The sequence below is a fragment of the Dreissena polymorpha genome, chromosome 13 (assembly GCF_020536995.1).
Source record: "Dreissena polymorpha isolate Duluth1 chromosome 13, UMN_Dpol_1.0, whole genome shotgun sequence".
Taxonomy (NCBI): Eukaryota; Metazoa; Mollusca; class Bivalvia; order Myida; family Dreissenidae; genus Dreissena; species Dreissena polymorpha.
In genome coordinates, this window is record NC_068367.1 from 40,509,726 (window position 1) to 40,522,711 (window position 12,986).

The following is a 12,986-nucleotide window of genomic DNA, read 5'->3' on the forward strand; positions in this document are numbered from 1 at the left end:
AGATCAAAGCTGTGACCTCCGATCGCTAGGCGGACACCATATCCACTACGCCATGGCGATATGTGGAATAGTGGCCATAAAATTGATAAATCCCCATGTGGCAGGGCTTGGTATCATACCTGCATTCCTCATGTGTATAGTCCAGGGTCCGTATTCACCAAGCAATTCTTAGACTTAAGTCTACGAATAAAGAATTTTCTTTAAATTGACATATTAAATAATTGCTTGATTTTTTAGTAAAACTTGTTATTAAACATCTCTATCTATGGCATTATTCATGTAGAACAGTTTGCCACTGACATAATCACCAGTGGAGGCCTGTATATATTCAAACACTGAACACATTTTTCTTGGTTCCAAGTATTTTCTTTTTTCTTAAGTCTAAGAATGGGTTGGTGAATACGGACCCAGAGCACTAACAAATGAGCTAACAAGCACCCGTTTGAAAACAAAATAAGGACTACAAAAACAATCAAGACGCCGCGCTTACCCTGCCCTCTGGGTTCTTGTCCGGATGGTATTTCTGTGCCAAGCGGAAATATGCCTTCCTTACTTTGCCCTCGTCATGTCTGAAATGGACAAGTGTTACCTTTGCAACAAAGTCTAATGAATACCTGGGCATGCTAAACCCTTTACCACTCAGATCATACATGCCAGACGTCCCGATCTCGGCAGGACAGTCCCGCTTTTGGGCCCTTTGTCCCGGCGTCCCGATATGAGACGATTTGTCCCGACATTCGTAAAAAACGATGTAAGGTCTATAGGTTCCCAATAAAATTCGCTATTCAAGCTCTGTTTCGCTAACACTTACCACCGCTAATCCCTTTATTGCCCCCAATTAACAATCCGATCCTACTGCTCGTGTGTACCAGTGTTGTTTAAGACACCTTATCAGCGATTTATTGTCTAATTATTGATTTTATCAGGCATTCACACCATGGTGGTCTTTAAGATAGTGGTCGCTTATTGCTATCGATAGTTGTATTATAATGAAATAAATGTTGAAAATGTGTTTGTTTTTGTCTTTGTTTGAAACGGTTTACAAAACAATTGTTTTGTAAAATTTATTCTATGTCATTAATGAGTCTTTTACATTCAATGTTTAGTTCCAAAATAGCGGGATAATCCGAATGTGCAATATACCAAAATCGCAACAAATAGTCCAATAAGTGATACCCATCCTGTCTAGTGTAATTGGGTGTAATTGTAATAAAAACAAAGAGGTGCTATGCATGACAGTTTGACCCTTCTCCAATTAAGCTAAAAACAACAAGGTGCTATGCATGACAAATTGACCCTATACTCCAATTAAGCAGCGACAATTGACAAGTAACAAACTGCGCATGGATACATGCTTAAAAAACATCATTCCGCGCATTCCGTGTCAAGCTGATGTAACTGTTCGGTAGATAGTTTACTATAACCCGTACTTTCAGTGTACTGGAAATTCTCCCCTGCGTTAATGTTTGCCATTGAAGGTAATATAATGAGTATTGTTGTCGTAATGTTCCAGATTTTTTGCTCCAAAAAGATGAATATTATCTTCGTTGTTTGCTATTGTCTTATTTAATAAAACTAATATCGTTATGTTTTAGATTTCATGCTTCATATCAGATGTTTTATGTCTTGAATAAAAGTATCAAGAGTTTTTGTTAGTACTATACTGACTACAGTAAAGGTGGAATGATAGATCGTTTTAGGTGTCCTGCTTTTTGGTCAAATGTCCCGACAATTTTTTATGGAATGTCCCGCTTTGGACCTAAAACAAATTTTTTAAATAAAATTCATTTTAATTATTAAATACTTACCTGTTATCGTATGCTTATACTTTTCAAGGGGAAATAACTCATCCGGAATTTTAACTGGGAATCCGCCACCTCAATACCGTAATACAGGCCAGGTTAAACATAGTGCAATGCAACCTAGCCAAAAATCGGTAACCAACCCTCAATATTCTTTCAATATATATACAAAAATATTAATCGAATAGCGGGGTGGGAGGTGGGACTTACCGATAACAGGTAAGTATTTAATAATTAAAATGAATTTTATTTAACAAATTTGTTTTAATGTCATAAATACTGACCTGTTATCGTATGCTGATTTTGCAGCTGCGGTGGGAAGGTTCGTATATATTTTCCCAACACAGTAGAACCCATAAACAGGGTTATCAGCTAATGATATCAAGTAATCTTCGTTAAAACGGTATTAATTATGACTTCCCGGACAGAGTAATATGTCTATGTCGTAAAGAAGACACTACCGTTAGTGAAACCACAACAAGCCCAAACGTATACAAATTGTATTGTTGGCACTTCAGAAAACGAAGATAAAAAGATGACAAGGTGGTCGGATTCCTCCAGTAAACAGCTTAGAGCACGTCAAAAAGTGGGGTGTGATTAATATATGCCCACAAAACAGACAGAGCTCTTAATTCATGCGGTCAGATCCTAAAAAGGAATGAATCCTTAGATAGGATAAGATTAACTTTCCTTAGTCGAGGTCTAACCCCGAGAAATAGAAGCCGCAGACACATCTCCCCCCCCCCCTTTTTTTGGGGAAATGAAGAGTGTCTTTGAGAACCTCGAATGGACTTCTGACTAACACTGCTGAGATAGAACTTCAAAGCCCTGATTGCCCAAAGAAGTTTATCCTCATCTTCATGACTACCAGTTTAAGAAAACTTGGAAACTTGAAGGTAGAAGCCATATAGAGGACTTGATATTAAGCAAGGAATCCTGGCTGACACAACAAAGTGAAAACGACAATAGATCCAACTGGAATTGGTCGTATTCAACAGAAAAAGCATGAATTTCACTTCTCCGTATGGTAAAAGCCATAATAAGAAGGAAAACCGTCTTAAAATTATATTGGAACTGTTAATAAGCCTGATGAAAAAGGTTCATAGGGAGCTCATTAAGCATCCCAACATGTTACACAAGTCAAAACCGCTTAAGAAGGTAAAGGAACGAAAAACATAGTGTTGACGTTCCATAGTTTGGATCAGTTCCAAAAAAAGGTAAGACAGCACAGAGTTGCGATGACTTACACAAAACAAGGTATACGAAAGCATAATCTCTATCCTTTGATGAAGAAAAGAACAAATTTCTTATCATCAAGAAAAAGATGAGAAAAACCTCTATGTATCTAGCAGAGTGATTAAGGTAATAACTATGCTCTCAATTACCCAATAAAAAAATGAATTTCCATAGAACCTTTATACAGTTCTGATGGAATTATCCTTGCACAAGTAACAAGGATTGAAACTCTAACAGAAAAACGTTCTTCTGTAGAGATAACTAAAAGTTATTAATGGCCAGACATGAAGTGGCACATGTTTGGATCAGTAAAAATATGTCTCAGTGAGATATGATATTTGACCTGTGAAGAAGTTTCCTGAAAATAATTGTACAGGAGACTTAAAAGGTCGTAGAACCATAATCCCATGGTTCATTAAGTATATTTCATGAAATTATGGCAAAAACTCAGTTATTGCAAAAACTCACCAAGAAGGCAAGATATTCCAGTTTATGTCAATGGACGAATGTATAACAATCGCACACCCTGCTGGATCGATTTCTGTGAACTGCATTGTTGACGTTGTTCAGCATACCGGTATACACTGCGATATACGATCGCATAACGCTAATAACTAGCGTTTGATGATAAACAACATTCTTTGATATACTATGTACACCATGCAACTCGTCTGCAACTTCACTGCCGCGCATGCGCAATTACATTATTGAACCCAACGGAAAAATAATTCGAAAGAAAGAACTGCAGGACAAAAGGTCCAACAGGGCGTTGAGACGAACTGGTATGAGAAAGACGATAGAGAAAATTTGTTGTTCTTGCAAAGAACGGATAAGTTCCTGATTTCCAGTTACAAGGAGTGATAATATGATCACCTCCGTGTCTGTAAGTAAACCACGACCGATGTGTGATAGTTGAAACCATCACAAAGGAATCGTGAAAATGTGTTGTAAATGAAAAACAGCTAAAAAGAATTTTCGCTTTTCAAGATGTAGATGTACAGGTGATATTCGTTAGGATACCACATAATTGAGAAAAACAAGATACGTTGTTCTATGTGATCGTCCATAACCTTATCTGCTCACATCTGTATAAGATGTAAGGAAGGTTGTGATAGAATAAACTATATTCTTGCCAAGATAATCTTCTAGTCTAGACACCACTGAATAGTGGTAAATAATGACAAAAAGATGGAAATCTGTGTCATTAAATAATCCCGAGATTAATACAATTATCTTAAAAATAAAGCTGAAACGGACGTAAGAAAAGACGTCTCAGCAGAAGGACCGGTGACCGGACCGGTAAATACCGACCGGTGACCGGAACCATTTGTCAAGGATGGGTGGGCAAAGAAACCACGGCAAGCCGAACTTTCCCACTCCAAACACACTTGAAAATTGGTAGAATAGGACAGTGTTTAACACTTATAAGTTTATGACCTATCTACCTATAGCCTCTTCTTGAACCAATAACAGGCGCCTTTAAAATCCTGGATAATACAGGTCGCGAAGTCATCGATTTGCGAAGTACGGAAATATGATTGATAGTGGTACCTCCGGAATCGGAGGTGTGATGGCAGAAAAAGGTGAAAACCCTAGGGGTAACCTTAAGCGGGTCCACGCTTGCCGGTAGAATGCATGGAAGTCTTAAATTCTGACTTGATTAATCCATTTACTTCAAGACTTCTAACCTGGACGAATTCCGAAAGGAATACGACCAGTTATAGGAAGACGGCCTGTTATGGCCAGAAGTGTAATAGAAGAATAACTTTAAGATGAGGTCCCTCCAGATCCTAGGATCTAAGATCTGAGTTCAATAGGTCCTAAGCCATCTACAAGACTGTAGCCGCTATGCGGTCAATCTGATAGGCAATCCTATGTATCAGAACTCTTGTTGATTCTAGTAGCTTGAAAATATGCACTGCCGTAGGAGCAATAGAAAAGCAGAAGTCGATACAAATGTCGTCTTGCTAATCCTGCTAGCGTCATTAATGTGTCCCAACTGTTCCGTGACACTGACTGCAAAGTCTGTAGCCGACAGGTAAAGGCGGTTAAAACAATTCATCCTTCGGGTCTCGAACATAAATTAATAGAGGTCAAATAGTAATGTTCGACCTCAATGCTAGTCTCCGAGCCCACTTCAGCCGATCTATCTGCAAGACCAGTAGTCTGCATGTAGCCGGTTGAGATAGAAGTACAAATAACAGATATAGCATGATTTGGTAACCGTCGCCAGTAGAACATCAGTATTGAAAAACACAAAAAGTCATGTAGATTGTTGAATCCATAAAATATAGTATTCAATACAATCATAGCCAGGGGTATACAACTATGTAATGTAGACGATACCCGTGATACTAAAAATTGACCGATGAAAACACAGTGGAATACCGGTAATTGGTAAGTGGTGACCGAACCGGACCGGTCAATGACCGGTAACTGTAGCCCGGTGAACGGACCAGTCATAATATGACCGGTGACGTTACCAGTTAAAGACCGAAAAATGGTGGAATCCATATGGTCTGTTATCAATGTCAAGCACTGCTCGGAAAAGAAGATCATGCCAAAAAAAAAATCCAATCCGATGGCGATGAGACATCACTTATTCTGACCGGTGATCAGTGATCGGTGATATGACCGATGAATGGTGACCGATGTCCGGTGATCGGGACCGGTATAATATAACTGCGTCAGAATGGAAATATCTGGTGCAGAAGAATGACCATCCACGAAGTCATCTGATAATGTTAACCGGAAAACAACGGTAGATTATCAGTATTAATAGGCATAAGTGTCCTTGTAGTCGTAGTGGAGAAAAGAACAGCTTATCCCGAAGCCTGAATGTTAAACGAACTAGTGTTCGTATACAACTACAGCTCGGTGACTGCAACATGTGTGGATGCCATAAGAAGAACCATCACACGTGGAATGGAGACATGATATTGCTAAAGGAATAAAATGGAGAACGTCGATATGACCAGTAGGTTCATTAACGCCTACGTGAGAAGTGGCGACATCCATATAACTTCGATGCCGAAATATTGTTCGGCTACGCTGGAAATATTGTCTTCTACAATATTGTCTCCGTGAGCATTGACATGATCGCTTACGAGCGTATCAACGCCGAGAACTGCTCAATGAAGGAGAGGTATGTTCGATAAATATCCAGTGGTGCTCAATGCAGTCCGCTGATGTCTACGTGAAGGTTGACGACGTCCTCGTTTCCTGCGATGTCGAGATCTGGATCGGCAGAGATGTGGATCGGCTGCGATGAGACCGAGATCTTCTAGAATAACGTCTCCGTGAGTGACGACGTGATCGCTTACGAGAGCCGCGACGATGAGAACTGCTCGACGAAGAAGAGCGTGTCCGATGTCTAATCCTTGATGAAGACGATGTATTAAACGAAGAATAGGAGAATAATTCAATGAAGAAGACCGAGTTCTTCTTCTTGACCGGTGACTGGTGTTATCGGTGGCAGGCCTAACTGATGACTGTTGACCGGTGACCGGAGCGGTGATCAATGACCGGTAGGACCGGTGACCGGACCGGACCGTTGACATGACCGGACCGGTGACATGACCGGACCGGTGACATGACCGGTGACCGGACCGGACCGGTGACATGACCGGTGACCGGACCGGTGACATGACCGGTGACCGGACCGGACCGGTGATCAATGACCGGACCGGTGACCGGACCGGACCGGTGACATGACCGGTGACCGGACCGGTGACATGACCGGTGACCGGACCGGACCGGTGATCAATGACCGGACCGGTGACCGGACCGGACCGGTGACCGGACCGGTGACCGGACCGGACCGGTGACATGACCGGTGACCGGACCGGTGACATGACCGGTGACCGGACCGGTGATCAATGACCGGACCGGACCGGTGACATGACCGGTGACCGGACCGGCCGGTCAGACGTCGATCAATGGTCCGTGATCAACGTCCCCGGTGACGTACCGGTCATATCATGACCAGTGTTGTCACCGGATAATGACCGTATGGCGGATGCCAAATGGTCCGGCATTGGTCGATGTCCTTGACCAATGCCATTGGGCAAAGACCGGCTGACGGGTGTCGCCATATGGTCTGATGTTGACCGACTGTCTAAGAGACTTAGCATAGTACGGTCGCGATCGTGCCCGATACCCGGTGACTGATACTGCAACTATCATCCATGATCTGCGAAGTCACCGGGTATTTATCCACTCTTGTTTCTGCGACCATCATGTAGTCGAATATATGAAAAACAAGAGCAAAGCATATTCAACCATAAACTGGTCACAGACCAGATTATCATACGGCACATAAAATCATTATTTGACCATAATGAAAATTATAATAATACTGCCGTAGATCATAAATTAAACAAAAGTTTAATTCAAAACAGATGAAAAATAAAATGACGATCAATAAGATTGTCATACGGAACGTTAAAATCATTATTGCACACAATGGCAAATGATAAACAATCTGTCAATAGAAGAACACGCTTTGCACGATCTCGTAACACATTAGAAGAACATGCTTTGCACGTTCTAGCAATGTATTAGAAGAGCACGTTTTGCACGTGGTCGTTCGCGCCTGAAAACACCCAGCATGGTAGAAATAAACCATTGTTCGATAAAAACAAGCATGGCTTACCTTTTACAAATGAAACAAAATCCATTAAATCCACACAAATTAATCCGAATGAGAAATAAAAAGATAAATAACACAATTTATCTATTCAAAACCCCAATCAACCAAGTGAAAAACAATATTTTAATTCAGAGCCGTAAAAGACAGTATACACCTGGTTGATCCGGAAAGAATATTGAGGGTTGGTTACCGATTTTTGGCTAGGTTGCATTGCACTATGTTTAACCTGGCCTGTATTACGGTATTGAGGTGGCGGATTCCCAGTTAAAATTCCGGATGAGTTATTTCCCCTTGGAAAGTATAAGCATACGATAACAGGTCAGTATTTATGACATAAAAAATTATGGCATGTATGACTCAGATACACATGCTGCAATTTTTTGTTGTGCCTCAGAATATCAAATTAAAATGTACACTTTCCTCACTAGATTCATGTCTTAAAGGCTCCATTTCCAATCCTTAAGTACTGCATGATAATCAGCAAACGGCATACAACTTAACCAATTTATGCCTAGTGGACTCTCCCATACTTCTAAATTGGATCAATTTATTTCCAAAATTAGGGATGTCTAGTATATTAATTTCTATATTTAGAATATTTCTTACAGAAATTCATCTGGGTCTATGCTATTTGCCAAGTTTTTTTTCTAAACACTAGGCATAAATGGATTAAACAGACTTTGAGTCTCTCACAGGCTGTTCTGGTTTTACACTGTTGGCATAAACCTTTCTTCATTTTACATATGAGCAGTAAAAGGTTCATGTTCGTATCAATGCTACTGTACCATATACAATTGCATGGCTTGTCATGTTCGTATCAATGCTACTGTACCATATACCATTGCATGGCTTGTCATGTTAGTATCAATGCTACTGTACCATATACCATTGCATGGCTTGTCATGTTCGTATCAATGCTACTGTACCATATACCATTGCATGGCTTGTCATGTTCGTATCAATGCTACTGTACCATATACAATTGCATGGCTTGTCATGTTAGTATCAATGCTACTGTACCATATACCATTGCATGGCTTGTCATGTTCGTATCAATGCTACTGTACCATATACCATTGCATGGCTTGTCATGTTCATATCAATGCTACTGTACCATATACCATTGCATGGCTTGTCATGTTCGTATCAATGCTACTGTACCATATACCATTGCATGGCTTGTCATGTTCGTATCAATGCTACTGTACCATATACCATTGCATGGCTTGCATTTGCCAACAACTCGCAAAACATTTACAATCAATCAACCATTCAAAAACCTCAGCCACTATATAAAAGGTCAAGGGAATGCATTCATACCTAGAACTGAATCAATTATTACAATTTATGATTGTCAAAAGTAGAAGACCACTTTAATATAACAATGAAATACATGCACACTTCCAAATACCAACTATACACACAGTATTGGGATATTAAACTGTAAAGCAGACTTGTATAATTCTTTAAAGCTTATTACAAATTCAATGTAAATTTCATACGTAATCTACATTTGCATAACAATTTGTTTGTAATTTCTTAATTAACAGTATTTCAGCAATATCATGGTGGTTACCTTACCTACTCAAACTTTTTCTTAGTAACCTGGTTAACTCTTTCAGTGCGGGAACCAAATTTTGAAGGCCTTTGCAAACAGTTTGGATCCAGATGAGACGCCACAGAATGTGGCGTCTCATCTGGATCCAAACTGTTTGCTATTCTGATAATATTCTTTGTAAAAAAATTGAACAAAATGCTAATTTTAGAAATTCAGCAGACAACATTTTAGCAGATGTCAAATTTCCCAGCATGCAAAGGGTTAATCAGTATAACGTGTACAAACTTATGCCAGTAACCGACTAGCGCCTCACTTCAATCAAACGTAGAGAGAGAACAGCCACATAAGGATATTTGTTGGATTCGATGGAGTATCAAGTTTATTTCACGAGTGATCATATAGGAGTGAATTAAAATCGATATTCCATCGAATCAATTCTTTTTATTTTATGCTTTCTTCACCGTTTATTTAGATCTTCATTGTAAAAGAATTAAACTGGATAATTTCGCTCGATTTATGACTTCACTTGGTCGAAAAAAACGAGGTCATTGCACAGTAAAACAGTAACAAATATCTATATTTTTCACTGTTATTTTTCACTGTTTGACACAGTGAAATATCAGTTTTATTTCACTGATATTTCTCTATAAACCACCAGAAAGCATAAAATAAATAAATTTCATGACTGAGTAAGATGATAAGGATTAAAATCCTACCCGCAAATTCTTGATTTGTGTAGTCCAGCACACTACCAACTGGCCCTGTGTAATCCAGCACACTACCAACTGGCCCTTGTTTTTTTGTGGATTCATTTCAGCCTCATTCTGGGAAAGCAGGGCCTAATGCATGTGCCTTAAGCGTCCTCCATAATTAGCCTGCGCAGTCTGCACAGGCTTATCAGGGATGACACTTTCCACTTTATTGGTATTGTTTGTTTAAAAACAGTCTCTTCTTAGCCAAAATCCAGTGTAAGCAAAAAATGTTGTCCAAGATTAGCCTGTGCGGACTGCACATGCTTATCTGGGATGGCACTTCACGCACATGCATTGCAAACCACTTTTTCCAGAAAAAGGCACATTTTTGTTTTGCAAAGACAAAATACTTTCAAGCAGTTGACTGCCACGTACCCTCCAACCCCCTTCTCCAGATTCAGGACCTCATAGGCCTGTTCGATGGACATCGTCGGAGGTTTCTTCTCCACCTCCTTCTTCCACGCCTCCAGAATGTCCTTCAACAGCTTCACCTGAGGTAACATTTAAATCTAGAGGTCAACATTATAATATGAGCCTTGTTATGAGAAAACTGGGCTTAATGCATGTGCGTTAAGTGTCAACCCAGATTAGCCTGTTAAGTCCGCACAGGCTAATCAGAGACGACACCTTCCGCCTAAACTTGATTTTTGGTAAGAAGGGACTTCCTTGAAACTAAAAATACCATAAAAGGGGAAAGTGTCGTGCCTGATTAGCCTGTGCGGACTGCACATGCATTTAGCCCAGTTTTTTCAAACGCTGCCCATATAAACCCTTTCCCACTCAGAGGAAAGTGAAAATGGCTATATGCAACCAGCATTAAACCATAATGGCTTAATGCTTTTTGCTGCTCATTAATATTGGGAAAAGGTTTGGACTGTTGGAATGGAATCATTTAAAACTTGAATCTATTCATAAATGTCTTCGATTTACTTTGATTATATTATGTAAGGCACTACAAACACAAAGAGATACTTCCACTGAAAATTTAGAAAACCTTGCTTGCTAGTTTTGCAGGATTTTTTGCTATTTTTCAACTGTATTTTATTCATATCACTGTGTTCAGTAAAGCAAATCAAACTTTTACTGGGATATTAAAAAAACTGTTTTGTATATTCATGGTGATGACATTTTTTTAGTTTTTAGTTTCAACAAACTGACTGAGTCAACAGAGTCACTCCAATCACCTTCTCTCAAATTTAGTTTACTTTGGTAGTGTAAAACATGAAGTTTGATGTTGTTTGTTTAATGACTTTTTTATGGACACAACAATTGGTTGATTTCTGATTTTGGAAAAATGAGTATTTTTTTTGTAGGTCATTTTTCCATGTGTTTGTTAAAAATTCATGGGTCAATCATTGCACAAAGTCAATAAAAACTAATGTCCCACAAATAATAATGTTTTAACAGTGAAAAAGAAATTATTGCAAATCTTAAAACTGACCGGATCTTTGATGGGCCAGTCAGGGAACTTGTTTGTATCACAGAGATGTTTTAGGTAGTAGATATTACAGAAGAGCTCGCTGTCTAACTGCGGGTAGTTGACCACGGGTATTGGGCAGTACTGGTACAGCGCCCGTGTGTTGGACATCAGTCTCGGCGAGAAGTCAACAAGGTGGGAGGCGATCTTCTGAATCATCATTCGCCTGTGAGATACAAGAAACCACACATTAGTGGTGTTAATCAGTGAACAAGAAACCGTCGGAGACGGGTGATGCTCCCCAAAGGTTTTTTTTTGTCACAATATTGCACTATATATTCAGATAAAAGGAAACGTCTTGAGGGCACAGTAGTTGGGGGGACAAGAAGTTTTTTATAGAAAATTTCAAAGGGCCATAACTCTGTGAAAAATCATCCGACCACAACCCGCTGAGAATAAGCACATCTCCTCTTGGTAGTGAAGCTTCCAATACAGTTTCATTGAATTCCGGTCATTAGTTGCTAAGAAATAGCCCAGACAAAAATTGTGCAAGGACGGACACAGGCACGGACAGATGAAGCGGCCACTATATGCTCCCCACAAAATAAATTTTGGGGGAGCATAATAAGCAATGAGATGGTTTATCAGTCAATAAACAATGAGGTGTAGTGGAAAGTCAACAAGATTAGAGGATATCTTCTGAATCATCATTCTCCTATGAGATACAAGAAACCACACATTAGTGATGTTAATCAGTGAATAAACAATGAGATGGTTTATCAGTCAATAAACAATGAGGTGAATTGGAAAGTCAACAAGACTAGAGGATATCTTCTGAATCATCATTCTCCTGTGAGATACAAGAAACCACACATAAGTGGTGTTAATCAGTGAATAAACAATGAGATGGTTTATCAGTCAATAAACAATGAGGTGAAGTGGAAAGTCAAGAAAACTAGAGGATATCTTCTGAATCATCATTCTCCTGCGAGATACAAGAAACCACACATTGGTGGTGTTAATTACATATAGTGAATAAAACATTGATGTACAGTGAGTAGTCAATATTTTCATGAAAACCATCATTTTGCTCCATGATTATTGAAAAGCAGCTAATCACATCCATATTGGTGCCAAATCCATCCAGTGAATAAGTGAGTAAACTGATTTGTTTGTCAGTGAATACACATTTTGGTGAAGTTATCAGTCAACTAGATTGGGGGCTTTATTCTTAATCCTCCTCCTCCAGTAAGATACAACAAAATGCACATATGTGGTGTCAGTAGGTGAATTTCATGAAGGCAGGTCAAAAAGCCATGTAAATATGTGGCTGGAATTTCTATTGTATTGTTTTCATTATCACTTAATTATACACCATACTAGAATTAGATGTAAGAATTTCTTTCAATGAATACTGATGATCGGTTTATAGACTATTAAGAAATAACACATAACATTCAATACGCCTCAATTTAGAAAAACAAAATCAAATATAAATACAAAACAAGCGGGCTATGGCGTTAATGGTTGAAGACTTGACCCTATATCAAGTACAAAATTAGTAAGAGAA

At 39.3% G+C, this 12,986-nt stretch overlaps 1 protein-coding gene across 8 annotated transcripts in view; it reads right to left on the bottom strand.

Annotated features, from left to right (window-relative positions):
• Positions 1–12,986, bottom strand: part of LOC127854793 (dnaJ homolog subfamily C member 13-like) — a 133,563-nt gene that overhangs the window by 55,957 nt on the left and 64,620 nt on the right. For all 8 annotated transcript variants that reach the window (XR_008037103.1, XR_008037104.1, XR_008037101.1 and 5 more), the window contains 3 exons: positions 11,441–11,642; positions 10,375–10,490; positions 491–569 (listed from right to left, as the gene is read on the bottom strand). Coding sequence is in view for 2 of the 8 variants with exons in the window: in XM_052389841.1 (XP_052245801.1) it covers positions 491–569; positions 10,375–10,490; positions 11,441–11,642 (397 nt within the window). In the remaining 6 variants the exon portion in view is untranslated. The remainder of the gene's footprint in view (positions 1–490; positions 570–10,374; positions 10,491–11,440; positions 11,643–12,986) is intronic.